Source organism: Halichondria panicea, chromosome 12, assembly GCF_963675165.1.
Source record: "Halichondria panicea chromosome 12, odHalPani1.1, whole genome shotgun sequence".
Taxonomy (NCBI): domain Eukaryota; kingdom Metazoa; phylum Porifera; class Demospongiae; order Suberitida; family Halichondriidae; genus Halichondria; species Halichondria panicea.
Genome location: NC_087388.1, coordinates 5219130 through 5234496, shown reverse-complemented (window position 1 = coordinate 5234496; position 15367 = coordinate 5219130). Strand labels below are relative to the sequence as shown.

Genomic DNA, 15367 nt, shown 5'->3' with positions numbered 1-15367 from the left:
ATATTGTTATCTATATTGTTATATGGTAGTGTTTTGTGGCTTACCAGGCCTTCAAGACAAAGATGATTCTGCCAGGAGGATCTGGATATGGATCTTGGATATTATTTCTCACACATGCATGGGAATGAGCGCGCATTACATCCATAGGAATAATTAAAGGGTGTGTCCAAAGAGATCAATTTCACAAATGGCTACTTATTTGTGAAATTGCTTTAGTGCAAGGCTAACTCATATGTTGAATAGAAAGTTTGTGCGGACAGATGATGCTATGAAAGATTCTGAAGAGACTGCAACAGCCCTCAATGTGAGTCAAACTAGCCATAACTCGAGAAAGAAGCTTTAGTTTGCTAATCCACAAATCTAATCCAAGAGAACGTGGCTAGAAGCCTATAGAAGCTGTTAGCTTTCGTCGCATTGCAACCGTTGAGCAGTTACAGCTGGAACAGACACACAGACACACAGGCAGACACACACACACACACACACACACACACACACAGCTTTACCGTTCCCTCGTGCGGCTACGCCTCGAGGCATAATAATGAATAATGCTAACCTCCCTCCCTCACTATAGCCTCGAGACCAGCCGTTCGTTATCTGAAAGAGCGCCTGGTCAAGTTCTATTAATGTAGCACTGTCCAGCCAAAGATATAGGAGGGAAGGATTGGCAACGGAAGTGGTTCACGTGATCATTTTACATGTGTTTCTGCAGTTTTGTAATGAAACCATCCGTGACTCGCCTGTTTTCCTGCCAGAATGCCCGCGAAAAGCAGAAAAAGTCTGCTATGGTCTTCCTTTAGTGCCTCATGACCTCTCATGGTGTTACACTGATGTTGTGCTTTATTTAGAGTTAGATTATCTTGCCAGTTTGTAAAACTAAAGAAACAAAGACTTTTTACTACAGAAAAACTACAATTTTACAAGGTTTGATCCCTTTTTAAGAAACAGTACTCATCTATATTACTATTCTTCAAGTTTTCTTGGTTGTATGTATGTAGGTTGATCTACTGAAAGGCAAAAATCGCCTATTCATACCATTTAGAATGTGTTGTAGTGTTGAGTATGGCTTATTTCATCTGACGTTTTATGCTCCCTTTTTAAGAAACACACATGCTTTTAAAATTATACTGACTTCATGAGAGTGTTTATCAATGTCAGGTCCATCAACTGGTACAGGTTTTGTGTTTTAAATTTTAGTCAGTTGCAGAAAATAATTATGACTGGAGGTGTAAGGCCTGATTATCGGCTTATAATTATAGTAAGAAACAGAACTGGGATAGAAAGCTCCCAGGTCAGTGCCACAGTGTTTTACTAACTCATTCATATGCCCCCCCCCCCCCCACATACACAGTCATACTATTAGATCTTCATCGTACTATCAGTATGCTGGAAGAAATTTATGAAGCTGAAGAAGGAAGAGTTGATCGACTATTTTGGGCTACATATTATAAAAACGAAATGAAAGACTTTGTTACATGCAAAAGACCTGTACAGTTGTATAGCACCAGCTCTACCTCATGCAGCAGCAGTCCATTATGCAGCTTATTATGGCAGTTTATATGACTTGTGAAATGTTGATAATTTATTAAAATTTGGTATTAATAAAATGTCGTACAGAACATGTTACAGAGAATATTGATAATGGCTACAGTACTATCAGTCTATCTATGTTATCTAGTTCTTGTGCATACACGCCCAGAGCTTGTATCAAATGTGAGAATGGACATGAACACAAGCAGTATTGTCTAAGTATTAAAGTGTTGTTTCTGAGCTTCTCTCTTTCTTGTTGATCATGACTTTGAGAATCCCTCTCAGTATTTAACATGAGGCAGATTCTTGGGATGCCAACTTGCATCTGTCATCAATGACTTCTTTCAGAGTTAATAAGGACTTGTTCTCTCTGTTATTTTTATTGCCATAGTTTGGAGGCAACAAAAGTAGAGGCAAAGTGATGCATTCCAATGACATAAGCGTGTCACGGATAGCTTCAAATTTTCTACCGTTGCCAATCCTTCCCTTCCTATATCTTTGGTCCAGCGGTCCAGGAATTTCTTGGACAGGTAATTGCCTGCACAAGGTCCGCCCAAGGTGTATTACCCATGAATATCATTATGATGCTATAAACGCTGACTCAGCTGGACAAGTTGCACATTAGAACTTGACCTAGCCTCGATTCCAGGCCGATTAAAATACGTATTTTAATCGGCCTTGAATCGAGGCTAAACTTGACCAGGCGTTCTTTCAGATAAGGAACGGCTGGTCTCGAGGCTACCCTCACTAGTGGTAAAGTGATTCCCAAACCAGAAATAAGACATTGATTAACATTGGCCTAACTAAGAGGTAGCTATGTTATTGTCACTCTTATTTTTGTTTCTGCTGCAAAGAGCAGCTCATTCTCAATATTTCTCCTTTGATTACACTGAAGGTATCCCAGGACTGCAGGTGGACTCCACTGGGAGAACATTTCTCACTGCAGACAACTACCTGTATAGACTGAATGCTCAGCTAATACAAGAGGAGAGAGTTGATCTAGGAGCAGTTATCATTAACGAAGGACTGGCCTTGAGCTCTACTGGGATGTTGGTGGTTTGTTTATTTGATCTCTCTTGCTCTGTGTACAATACAAGCGACCTCAGTGCTGGTCCTATCAGAAGTGTCAGTAATGCTATAGGGGGAGATTTTATTCCCTTTGGAGCAGCTATATTTATGTCAGGAGACAATTTCTACACTGGAGCAATGAAGGAGGGCCTTGAAGTACTGACAATGGTACTGCAACAATTTGGAGAGGATTTCAATAGATCTTCCGACAGCAATTCATCAGGCACACGCAATGAACTGGTTGTTGAGGTTGCTGATTCCTTGGCACGATACTTCTATGCATTTGGTGGTTTTGTGAGTGGTGGATTTGCCTACTATGTTGTCGTCGATAGCGAACCTGTTTTAGCACAAGCTATAAAACTATTACGTATTTGCATCATGCCTGATTGTGGAGGCCCAAGTACCTGTGGAGTGACTGCTTTGTATGAACTGGGATTCGATTGTGGCTTTCAGTCTATCACTGACCGTACTAATGTGTGTGCAGTGTCATTAATGGAGGACTTCAGTGGGATATCTGGACCCACTGCTGTGGTAACTCTTTGCTCCAGCAGTACTAACTCTATTTGTGTGGTCAATATCACTGCTGTCAATGAAGCTATGGACGCTAAATATGACTCTTGTATTGTGTCACGGACTGCTGGGGAAGACGTTGGCTTACAATGGGGAACAGACCTAAAAAGCTGCGATACTCTGCCTCAGCCTCAGGTTTGTATTCCATTATTAAATTATACTGGCATTACTATAGCAATTCACATGCACACTTCATTTTCCAGATACCAGTAGACAGATGTGACACACCCAGTCCAGTCGGCCTTCTTGCCCCAAATGGTGGTATTGACCTAATAGCACCAGTTCGTATTAACTTCGGGGACAGCAACCTTTTCCCTGTTTCTTCAGTAGCTGTGAAGGTGGATCAGTTTTCTTTTTTGTTTGTGGCAACAACTGATGATCATAGGATACTAGGAGTAAGTTAGTTTGAGTAAGTTAGTCTGTAATTAATGGCATTGTTTCTTCACAGTTCGATGTCAGTGGTACATCGACCCTGGACACAGCTGATAGCTCATTCTACAATCAGCCAGTTACCTCTCATGTGTATCGTTTGTCATGGCAGGAGGGACTGAACTACATCACAGCAGCCACTCAAAACTCTGTGAGTTAATGCTTACATGTATGTCCTACCCTATATCAACCCCTCCCCTCTCTGTAGGTATTCCAAGTACCCATAGAGGAGTGTTTCCAGCATACAAACTGTACCAGTTGTACCAATGACCTTAACCCGTTGTGTGGGTGGTGTGTGGTGGAGAACAAGTGCTCTCGACAGACACAGTGTCAAAACTCCAGTCTCTCCAGTCGATGGATAGAGAACTATGCCAACTGTTTTACTTCTAATACTGTGGAACCTATGCAACTTGTGCTTGACCTTACTAATAAAGTAAGGCTTGTGTATAATTATAGTTGTGTCTAAGATCAGACGTACCTACACAGCTCACAGTTACCCTGACCTCTCCCGGCCTGCCTAACCCCCTTCCTGGAGAGAGCTTCTACTGTCATCTGGCCGACAGTGAAGGACGTTTTCCACCTATCATAGTACCAGCTGTCGAGGTCATCCCGGGAACAGTGTTCAGTTGTGATATTGAAGGGCTGGTACCTGACTACCCTGGAGTGACTGCAAACATCAACCTGGGTTTTCAGAGCTCTTTGTTCAATCTGTCATTTGATATCACCAACCAAGCACTTACTATCTACAATTGCTCAGCAGGAAAAAGGTATCCACCCATATTGAATGCAAATATTCAAGGCAAGTATAATAATTATAAGCTTAAATACAACTCTCCATGATCACAACTATTGTTTTATGTGTAGCTAGTCAATCCAGGCCGATTTTTCACTTTTATATCCGGATGAGCAAACAATAAGGTCTGAGATAGATTGTGTCTGGGCATGTCTATAAATAGCGATATAGGTAACTGCATGCGTAGCTGAAAATAATTATAGCTGAAGAAATTGCAAGTAAAGATAATATTGTATATGTCCAGGTAGATAGGGCTAAATGATTCTAAATTCATTGTCTGCAAAAACTGGTAGCACGTACAGTATATAGGGACTACACAAAACGACCCTTCCTTCACACTGGAGTTGACAGTTTGGACTTGATGCTCAACGACTCGCTCATTGAGAGAGGGAGCCCTTCTTGTTTGACACAACTTGATAGCTACCACTTATAGAACATCGTCAGGAGAATATAATTATGTTTTTATAATATAACCTGTTGTATATAGCTGTAGGGATTGCCTTGGGCTGAATAGTCCGTGTGGATGGTGTAACCTCAACAAGCAGTGCAGTGGAACATCAGCTCCTTGCAGGAATCCATCTCACTTCCTACAGGTGAGCTCATGGTGACCTGTATCTCTCTATATACATCCTCTGTACTATATAAAGGTGTCTGGAGGCAAAAACTTCACTACCGAGTGTCCCCTATTGGACACACCCCCCTCTGGTGGGTACACTCAACCAGTAAGGGTGGCCCAGGACCTTCGACTGACCACCAGGAACCTCATACCTGCTGTGAGTCACATGACACATGTATATATGATTGTTTCATGACTTCCGTCTCCATTAGACGGATGGCTTCGAATACTATTGTGTTGTGAATGGAGTTAGTCTGACAGCTCAGTATGAGAACGAGAGCTCCATCCTGTGTACAGTGGGCAGTGGACAAGTGAGTACTAATTTGTAGTATTTTATTAATTTTGTGATGGTTGGCTTATGTGATTGAATTATCCAGTGGAATGAGGAGGATCACTTGTACTGTTTGTCACAATAGATACTTGCACACAATTACGTGCCTGATTAACATGTACAGAATGTTGCAAGTTCCGCTGTACATGTGCTAATGCGCCTCGGCATGTTTTGCTTCACTCCAAAATTTAGAGTGTGTACAATAATGACAGTAGTTTTTGTAATGTATATTACGAATATTTTTTCCAAGAAACAAATTAGAGCAAGAATTTTTGGAAGAGGAAAGTCTCACAAAAATGGCTGCTGCATGCTTCTGGCATCAAACTATTGTGAGCATGGCTATAGAGAAGCCTATAGAATCATCAGTTTTTGTTGCATTGCAACCCGTAACAGTTACAGCTGGAACATGCAGTTCTTTGTGCGGCTGTGCAGATTAAATAATGCACACATTCATGTACTTGTAAACACATTCCTAATTAAGTAAGCATAATTGCACTAATTGCACCTACTGAAAATTTGGTTTATAGTTCGGCACACTTTTCCCTGGTGTTGGAAGTTTCCCTGTGGTTGTTATGGTAACCTGGACGGGGGATAACATCAACCACACACTGAGCAACACCATGCAATCATTGTCAGGTACCATTATCTGTGAATCATAATATTTGGATAGGCACTTCCAGATAGTCTAGACAATCTACTAGTTCACGCACCCACACACACAGTGACGTTGTATGATTGTCGTGACTTGGCCAGTGGATATTCAGAATGTATTGCAGTCAGAATGGGGTCAGAGTTCGCATGTGGGTGGTGTGAGGGTAGTTGTGAGGTGAGGCAAGAGTGCTCCAATACTTTCATTACTGAGGGGATAAATCTTCCTGCCCCTGTCATCAACTCATTCACTCCAATATTAGGTAAGAATGCAGTCAGCGTATAGTATATCACCTATCATTTTTCTGTACGTATGTACGTACACATGCACACTGCATATGTAGTGTAGTCAAAGTATATATCACACTTGCATTACTAGCCTTTTAAACTGCATGGATATGATTTATGAGGTCGATTCCAGGCCGCTCTCTATTGAGAAAGACGGTGAGAGGGGATGGGATCGAGGTTATAATTATATGAGCATATGCATGCATGCTAGTATGCTTAGCTTACTATGTGAGGATATACTAAACTAGTGTATTCCACATCAATTCAACAAAACAAAAAAAGTGACCGTCTCAGATTTGGACGAAACTTGGCACATAAGTAGTACTTGAGGTGACATTGATGCAACACAAGTTTAAGCTCTATTCATTGTATGGCTTCTGGATTAAGGCTAATTGAAATAATATCGAAATCTGTACACTGGCTAACACTTAATGCCCAGTAAAACTTTCAGTTTTAATTTTTAAAGTTTTGCACTTTACCATCTTATAGTACAGAAAATTCTCTTTCACGTGATATGTTATATGGCTTCAATTAATAAAGCAGCTGCGGGAGGGTGTAATCAGTGAACTTTGAACTTTGAACTTTGATTGCTTAAAAAGCAGTGTTTTAATTTTCCCAAAAATTTTTCATAATTTATTTTAGGGCCTAATCTAATGTCTGTACGAATTTGGCTTTGGGGTTTCTATGGGCTCAGGAGATACAAATCAGAATGTGGTGACACATTCCATTCCCTTACATAATACTGTTAAAAAAGTAGTACACAAACCTTATTTTCAATCCATGTAGTCTACATGAATGCTGCATTGCATGCATAATTATATTATTCCCTTAATTGCGGAACTCTCATAGCCAGCCTCGTTACCCAGAAAAAAATTTGAGGAGATCACTAAAGCAATGAGGCAAACGATCGTTAGTGCAGAACCACATGCATGATGACGGGAGTGAAATAAAATACTCAAACAATTGAAAGAAAAATTTAACAAAACCACACAAAAAAGTGAGCAAATACAAATTCTCACTGTTTTGCCCCAAAGCTAGTCGATTAAGAAAATTCAGTTGATTACATGGCTCAAAAGTCAAAAGAGCTTGTCGAAGAAAAAGGGGTTCTCTCTAGTCCAGATGCTGGGTCCCAGTACAAGAATAGGAAGAATTTCGTCAACTTGTGCCACCACAAGGATGATTTTGGAATATCTACCGAGTGGCACTTTTCAGCTACCTCTCATGGGAAAGGAGCTTGTGATGGTCTTGGGGGAACAGTTAAACGACTTGCTGCCAGAGCTAGTCTGCAAAGGCCGTATAATGATCAAATAATGACTCCTCGCTAACTATTTGATTGGGCATCCCATTAGCATATACCAGCAGTTTACTTTGAATATTGCAGTAATGAAGACTACAAGAGGGAACAGCAGAATCTTGAGCGAAGATTCCAAAAACGCTCGAACAATTCCAGGTACTCGTAAGCTACACTCGTACGTGCATGCCTATCTCGGTTGATAAAGTGCAAGTTAGACTATTCTCAACCTGTATCACATTCAAAGAAGAGAGAGTTGCATCAGGGGATACTGACATAGCAGTGGAGTCAATTTCTAGTTTTGTCACTTGTTTGCGTGATGGTCAATGGTGGTTAGCATGTGTGCTGCAGGTGCATGTTGAAAACAGCCGAGTAAAACTAACGTTTCTCCACCCTCATGGGCCTAGTAACTCATTTAAGTATCCAGCTGTCCGGACATACACACTGTACCAGCTAAACACATACTTGGAACAGTTGATCCAAGAACAAGAACAGGCCGTACTTACACATTGCTAAAGAAAGAGTCCAAGTTTGCTTCAGAGAAACTACGTACCGTTTTGGCAGAAAATTAGATATCAGAGTTTTTATTCAGTGTACATGCACTAATGATGAGTTGGCACTATTATTATTGTGAACTTATTATGCATGTACTGTGATAACACATTTGAGCCAAACTTGGAATGTCATTCTGATTCGTATCTCCTGAGCCCATAGAAAGCCCACAATCAAATTCGTATAGATATTAGACCATGCCCCAAAATAAATTAGGAAATTTTTTCGGGGAAATTTAAATACCACTTTTTAAGTAATCAAAGTTCAAAGTTCACTGATTACACCCTCCCGCAGCTACTTTATTGATTGAAGCTATATAACATATCACGTGAAAGACTATAAGATGGTAAAGTGCAAAACTTTGAAAATTAAAACTGAAAGTGTTACTGGGCATTAAGTATTAGCCAGTGTACAGATTTCGCTATAATTATTTCAATTAGCCCTAACCCGGAAGCCATACAATGAACAGAGCTTAAAACTTGTGTTGCATAATGTCACCTCATATACTACTTATGTGCCAAGTTTCGTCCAAATCTGAGACGGTCACTTTTTTTTGTTTGTTGAATTGATATGGAATAAGTGCGACCTGCACACACAGGACCAGTTGAGGGTGGTACAGCAATCACTGTGATGAGCACCGACTTTGGAGGAACTTTTGTCAGCCTTCAGAACTCCAACCTTACATTAGGAGGCGTGGCCTGCACTCCCCTCATTATTGGTTACATACGATGGCAGCAGTTTGTCTGTGAGACGACCAATTTTGTAACAGAAGGGTCAAAAGAATTCTCTCTGACCATCGACTCTAGAGTAGCCATTGTAAACGGTGGCTTCTTCACTGTGGTGGATCCTACTGTCAGCAGTGTGACTCCGACCTTTGGATCCATGGATGGGGGAACTGCAGTGGTTGTGATGGGGACTGCACTGGATGTGGGTAACCAGGGTGACACTAGAATCTCTCTGGAAATCAGCGGGTCAAACTACGTCTGCAACATATCGTGAGTGATACTATAATTATTAAGTAGCTATTAATTGACAATGCTCAAACTTTTCCCTGCAGATCTATCCAATCTGACGAGATTCGTTGCACGACCACAGCAGGACCCCTCACCTCCGCTGCTTTGGTAGTGGTGTCCATTGATGCTGCTAGAGTCAGCAATCCAGGAGTGGTCTTCAGTTATCGTAACAACCCTAATGTGACTGCCGTGTTTCCTAGCAACACTATTCCTAGTGGAGGCATCACATTGACCTTTACTGGAGTGAACTTGGACGTGGTAGAACAGATTGTTTTGGAGGTCTACCACCAGCCAATGGGGGCTCCTCTGGTAAGCTGCCGTATATAGCAGGTAATTTTCGATGGTCACAAACAGCATTTTATCTTGAATGAAAATTTTGCAGCCACTATAGTACTTGTACCGAAGTTGTAGTGTCATTAATTTATTATTGACCCATGACTGAGAATTTTTGTGGCTTGTTCAAGCCCTGAAAATATATACTGTAACAGTACATGATGCACTGTCCCTCCTCTACAGAGGAGTAACTGCAGTGTTGTGGACAATACCACCATGACATGCTTGACTCCTAGTCTGACAACAATCTCACTGACACCATTAGACTATGCCCTACTGTTTGATAATGTCTCACTCATTACACAAGCACACCTCCTTATCAGCGTCCAATCAGATCCTTCTAAATTTAAATTAGAGAGTTCTCAAGAGGTCACCAGTGGCACAGAGACGCTCATGCGCATTGTGGTACGTCCTATAACTAGTATACACTGACCATACTACTGTTATTGTGTGTGTGTCCAGGGTGATAATCTCGACTCAGTGGAGACCAGTGAGATACAAGTGACAGTGGGAGGGGAGGAGTGTATCAGGACACCCGGTAGCTTAAGAGGGAGTGAAATCATCTGTACCGCCCCCTTGGAGCCTCCAGGAGGGGAAAACTCAGCCACGATACAAGTAAGTGACTATAGGGTATAGCGTAATTGTGTTACTGTCCTCTTCAGGTGAACGTTGGGAGCAACATCTCTCAAGTATTGGACCAGCAACTGACCTACACAGTTCCTGTGGCTGCAGTTCCACTGGAAATCATCATCCCGAGTGTTTTGGGGGTTATTGTGATGATCGTGTTTGTAATACTGATCATTTTTGTCCGTTTATATCAGAAATATCGGAGGAGGATCATGTCAATTGCTCTGCAAGAACAGATGATGGAAATCATGGCTAATTCGTAAGTAATAAAAATAGTAGCTGTTCAATCATCTTATTCATTGTTACAGGGGAACACGGGAGGAAATATATCCTATGGATGGCAATACAGCACTCGTTAGTAAGTTTAGTTCTATAATTATTATAGTTTGCACTGAGTATTCACTGACTCACAGAATCAGAACTTGTTGAGATTGCTGAGTCCATCCCAGACTCAATAAAAATACCAGCCTCAATATTGAAGCTCTCCAGTACTGCAATAGGACAAGGTAAACAAAGATGTGCAAATAATTTATTTTATGGAATAATTATCAGGTGAATTTGGCATTGTGTACAAGGGCATCTTGACAGACTGGAACAATGTACCTATACAAGGGGTGGCCATGAAGACACTAAAAGGTGCATTTCTCTGACAGTACAATTTCATAGCTAGCTTAATTGATGTAATTAGTCTGTTGTATTTGTAAGCATATTCACTAAATTATGCTTCCCCTATAATTATATAGAGGATTGTAATTATAACCTGAATTGTTCATGTTTACCTTGCAGGTTTGTTCTCGTTGTCGGATCTTCAGAGCATGGTGTGCGAGGTGAACAAGATGCAAGACTTTGACCATCCTCATGTCATGTCCCTGATCGGGGTGTGTCTCGATGCTGGGCCCGGCATTGCCATAGTGATGCCATATATGGCCAACGGGAGCCTCATTGGATATCTCAAGAGAGAGAGGAGCAGCCTTGAGTTGGACGATGACTGTGAGGTTGATCAGGTGTGATAATTATAGCTTTGAACTAAAGTCATGGAAATAGCTCAGTATCTAGATATACAGTATACCTTTGGAAATAAAGTAAGTATTGTATGAGCCTTGTCTGCATGGGTGTCTTAACAGAGAGGTGGGTGACTCTGATTATAGTGTGTGTAGTTTATGAGGGAAGACAAAAGTGCACACTATACACTTTCATCTGCTACTGCGGTCAGGATTATTATTCTTTGACGACTTGACCAGCCCCCAAATTAACAGCCTTTTTTCCCCTTGAACCTAATTATTTATACAATCCACAACACTTCCTCACTGCATGTAATACTGCACTAGTTACGCATTCAAGGTGGTCTAACTGATTGTTCCTAGAAATGAATGATCTATAGCTAGAAAAAGAATTTTCAATTTGAGCGTTATGGGGATAGTCTCATTATAGTGGTGAGCCTTTTCAGAGCACCAACAAAATTAATTGTGTGCATGAGGAAGTTCTTACCATTTTCTACAGATTCTGGAAGTGAGGAAACTACTACTGAAGATGTGCCATCAGATAGCACTGGGAATGGCCTACTTGGCCGAGCAGAATTTTGTCCATCGAGACCTTGCAGCCAGAAACTGCATGTGAGTGAGCCATCAACGACTGCATGTGTGTATACAGAGAAACAAAATCAATATAAAGTTCACTAGACCAGGCAAAGATTCCTTGTTTCTCATCAGCCACTTCCTCAATATGCATGAAAAGAGAGGAAGCCAGAGGAGGATCGTCAGTGTCAAAAGGTCTTTCGAAAGACTTTAAAATTCCACTCAACTATAACTCCACGTGAATTGGAGATGCTAAAGGAAGAGTAGATGAGCAATTAAAGTCCTCCGGAAGCAGCTTTATAATTAAGACATTTTTACCTTGACGATCCTCCTCATTAAAATTACTCAGGAATATTATTTTTTTTATTCTACATGGCAAATCACTTTCTTTCTTATTTATAACCAAAAGAGCACGTGATTTAGAGGTCAAGGAGACATGTTTACCACAAGCGGGGGCTGACAAGAAACAAATCTACTTTACCTGGCCCTATAGCAAGATGAAGCTCATAGAGCATTCACCCCTTGAGTTGTGCTTCGTACAGCGGCAAAACGGATATGACCGTAATGACCTTAACATACCGTATAACGGGAAATTTTCGTGGGGTGCAAAATTTCGCGTTTTTCGAGGGCAGAGTAGTAATGCGAAAATTAAAACCGGGACAAACTCCCACGCACTGGTAATTTCACATGCAAGCTATTGGTGGGTGTGGTTTCCTGGCATTTAAACGCGAATATTAGAACACCATGAAAATTTCTGCTGAGGGCTCTGGAGCCAAATAGCGAAAATTTGCACCCGCGAAAATTTCCCGCTATACGGTAATAATATTATGGGGAATGATTGTGAATCTATAACAGCAAAAATCGATTAGAAAACAGTGTTTTTTGTCGCCTTTAAAGATCACCTAGTCTAATATTTTTCAACAGCTGTCTCATTAGCAGTTAATGAAAGTGCATAGTTCACTCAAACAGCTCATCAGTCCACACTGTCACAAACACACACACACACACACCAATCACTCTATCCTTGCTGCAAGTTGAGCTGCATGGGGTAATTATAAGTAATAATGAGAGAAGTTTAATTCATTGCTACTTATCCAAAGTGTAACAGCATCACTAGATATGTATTGACTTGACAAACTGCATATGGACTGTCGTACAGAAAAAGATATCGAATTCACCAATTTATGAGTATTCTTTGCTATACGTATATCCAATGACATATATATTTTAAAGAGCATCACAAGTTCACACTACATGTATACAATCATGATAGTCTCAGCATCTTTTTCTTAATAGGCTGGACTCGGGAGGGGGTATTAGGGTGGGGGACTTTGGTCTGGCTGAGGACGTCTATGCTAGTGGCTACTTTAGACAGAACGACCGAGCCAATGTGAAGCTGCCCTACAAATGGATGGCCTTGGAGAGTCTCAACGATGCCATCTTCACAGAGAAAACTGATGTGGTCAGTCAGTACACATGCATGGTATTAGGCCTACAATAATTATGTCTCGGTGCGCATGCGCAGTGAGGCATACGGTAGTGTGTCTGTCTGTGTGTCTGTGTGTCTGTGTAGACTGCTACAGCTGCTCAAGGATCAATGAAGTGTAAGTAAGAGTTTCTATAGGCTTCCATAGTCATGTTTTCTTGAATTTTAATGCTTCGTTCTGGAGTTATGCTGCTTACTTGAAACGCCATTGCAGCCTTTTCAGAAGAGTGCGTAGTCCATGGAGTGTTGCTACTCTACTTAGTAGTTAGTTCTGCACTAGAACGCTAGCTGCAAGAGTGAGAAGAGAGCTACATACCAGTCCCTCTAGTGAAAACTGGACATTTTCGGTCACTAGAGGGCCTAGAATCGATGCTATGCAGCTCTCTTACTCTTGCAGCTAGCGTTTTAGTGAATGGAGCACCAGTCCTCTGTCTTTCTCCTTTGAGAGCAACTTGGAATCGAGGCTAAAAGCTGCAAGGCCCTGCTGTTGCAGCCATTCATTTTAGACTTGGCATCAATTGTTTTAAACAACAATCATGTGGCACTGTATGCATGATTCTTGATTCTAGCATGCAGCAAAATGTATGCAAAAATGTTCATCGTGATAATCTTATAGCTTTAGCTTTGACACCTCCACTGAGGCATCAGCATGCACCTGCGGTGCTTTCATTATTGCATGTTGTCCATGTGCCCAGTGGTCATACGGTGTGACTGTGTGGGAGATCTTCAATGGAGGACGGACTCCCTACCCTGCCCTGGACCCACACTCCCTCATCCAGATGCTGGGAGAGGGGCGGAGACTAGAGAAACCTCTCAATACAGCCTGTGCCACCGAGATGTGAGTGTATACCATAGTAAAAACAGATACGTTATAATAACATAAAACATTCAAATAAAATGCATCATTTGAAATTTAATGTAGAAATGACATAAATTTCTGTCATTTTAACACTAAAATACGATAATGCATCCCATATAACATATGTGTTTTTACACTCTGAGTTCAGTAAATTACCAGGATGGTGTACGTATATTGTAGCAGTTTCATTGAGCTTTGTTTTCAAGCAAGCCCCTTAGACTTAGGAGAGCTAGGCCGCTGCATGTATGTCAGTTGATTATTACTCCATGTGTTCGCAGCGTACAGCAGGGGTAGAGTGTGTGTGTGTGTGTGTGTGTGTGTGTGTGTGTGGACACAAAAATGAGCTGTTGAAGCGAACTAGACACTTTATTGGACTGCTTTAACTGCTAACATGAAGTATAGTTGAAAAATAATACGCTAGTTACAGCTGAATTTTAGGTGATCTTCGAAGATGACAAAAACACTTTTTTTCTAATATCGTTGTTTTATAGATTCACGATCATTCCCCATATAATGATTATATTATAGTAAGGTCCTTATGGTAAGAAGTGATTTTGCCGCTGCACAGAGTGAATATATGCTCTGTGAGCATCTTGTCTTTACGATTGACTGCATGTACACATTTCCCCCTTATCCTCACACATGCAGATCTAAACTGATGCGTCAGTGTTGGAGAGAGGATCCAAAGGAGAGGCCAACCTTCTCACAACTGTCCGCCATTGTGGAGAGGCTACTGACATCCATTGCTGGCTACACTGAGCTCGGTATGGTGCTACTGAACACCAGTCAAGAAGCGGAGCAGCTCGGTTAGTATTAGACATAATAGCTAAAAAGACTGTACCTTATATGCTACTATAAATATAGCCATTATAGCTATTAATGCCCACAAAAATCAGTACAATGTTTGAATACCGGTATACTTAGTGTATACATTATGCTAAAACATACTGTTAAGTATTTTCTTTTACTGCAGAATGTGACAATGTACCCACACCTACTGAAGACGTTAATCACTATGTAGATGGTCTACCAGGTCACCCTCTAGCATTCAAAAACAGAATGTACGAAGAAGAATTTACTGGAACAGACAATTAATTAATGCTTATAGCCGTTATAACTCATAAGGTTAAAGGTCGAATGTACAGTATAATGTAGTGAACTGATAGTGTGTACATAACCAGCTGCTTTTATCTTTATCATACACGCATGTATACACATGCAGTACTATATATTATTGTTTTACACATGTGTACAACAATAATATATTAACAGTGCATGTATGCACTGTTAATTTGCCATCTTAATTGTGTAGCTGTCTTCCATATTTTTTTAAAGTGTACCAATTAACGACAATTTAGT

The 15367-nt window shown here is 40.9% G+C and overlaps 1 protein-coding gene across 2 annotated transcripts; it reads left to right on the top strand.

Moving 5' to 3' along the window:
* Window positions 1-173: 173 nt before the first annotated feature.
* Window positions 174-15322, top strand: LOC135345213 (hepatocyte growth factor receptor-like). 2 transcript variants are annotated; one of them, XM_064542593.1, is made up of 25 exons: window positions 174-304; window positions 2426-3303; window positions 3372-3563; window positions 3617-3748; window positions 3806-4030; window positions 4084-4364; window positions 4878-4983; window positions 5038-5163; window positions 5219-5317; window positions 5865-5973; window positions 6060-6248; window positions 8715-9111; window positions 9174-9438; window positions 9646-9867; window positions 9925-10077; window positions 10125-10348; window positions 10398-10447; window positions 10503-10595; window positions 10642-10725; window positions 10876-11093; window positions 11590-11702; window positions 12960-13125; window positions 13845-13987; window positions 14657-14814; window positions 14982-15322. In XM_064542593.1, exons 2-25 carry the CDS (start codon window positions 2578-2580, stop codon window positions 15101-15103), a joined length of 4593 nt encoding a protein of 1530 aa, XP_064398663.1. In that variant the 5' UTR covers window positions 174-304; window positions 2426-2577; the 3' UTR covers window positions 15104-15322. The 2 variants fall into 2 exon arrangements, 1 of the variants encoding a protein (XP_064398663.1); XR_010397661.1 differs by lacking the exons at window positions 2426-3303; window positions 3372-3563; window positions 3617-3748; ... (19 more) ...; window positions 14657-14814; window positions 14982-15322 and adding exons at window positions 575-924; window positions 1352-1587 and having other exon boundaries at window positions 184-304.
* The last annotated feature ends 45 nt before the right edge of the window (window positions 15323-15367 follow it).

Coding starts and splice junctions, on each gene's coding strand:
- LOC135345213 (XM_064542593.1), top strand. CDS start 2,578: ATGTTGGTGGTTTGTTTATTTGATCTCTCTTGCTCTGTGTACAATACA. Junction 3,564..3,616: donor ATGATCATAGGATACTAGGA/GTAAGTTAGTTT, acceptor GTTTCTTCACAG/TTCGATGTCAGTGGTACATC. Junction 10,596..10,641: donor CAGTACTGCAATAGGACAAG/GTAAACAAAGAT, acceptor AATAATTATCAG/GTGAATTTGGCATTGTGTAC.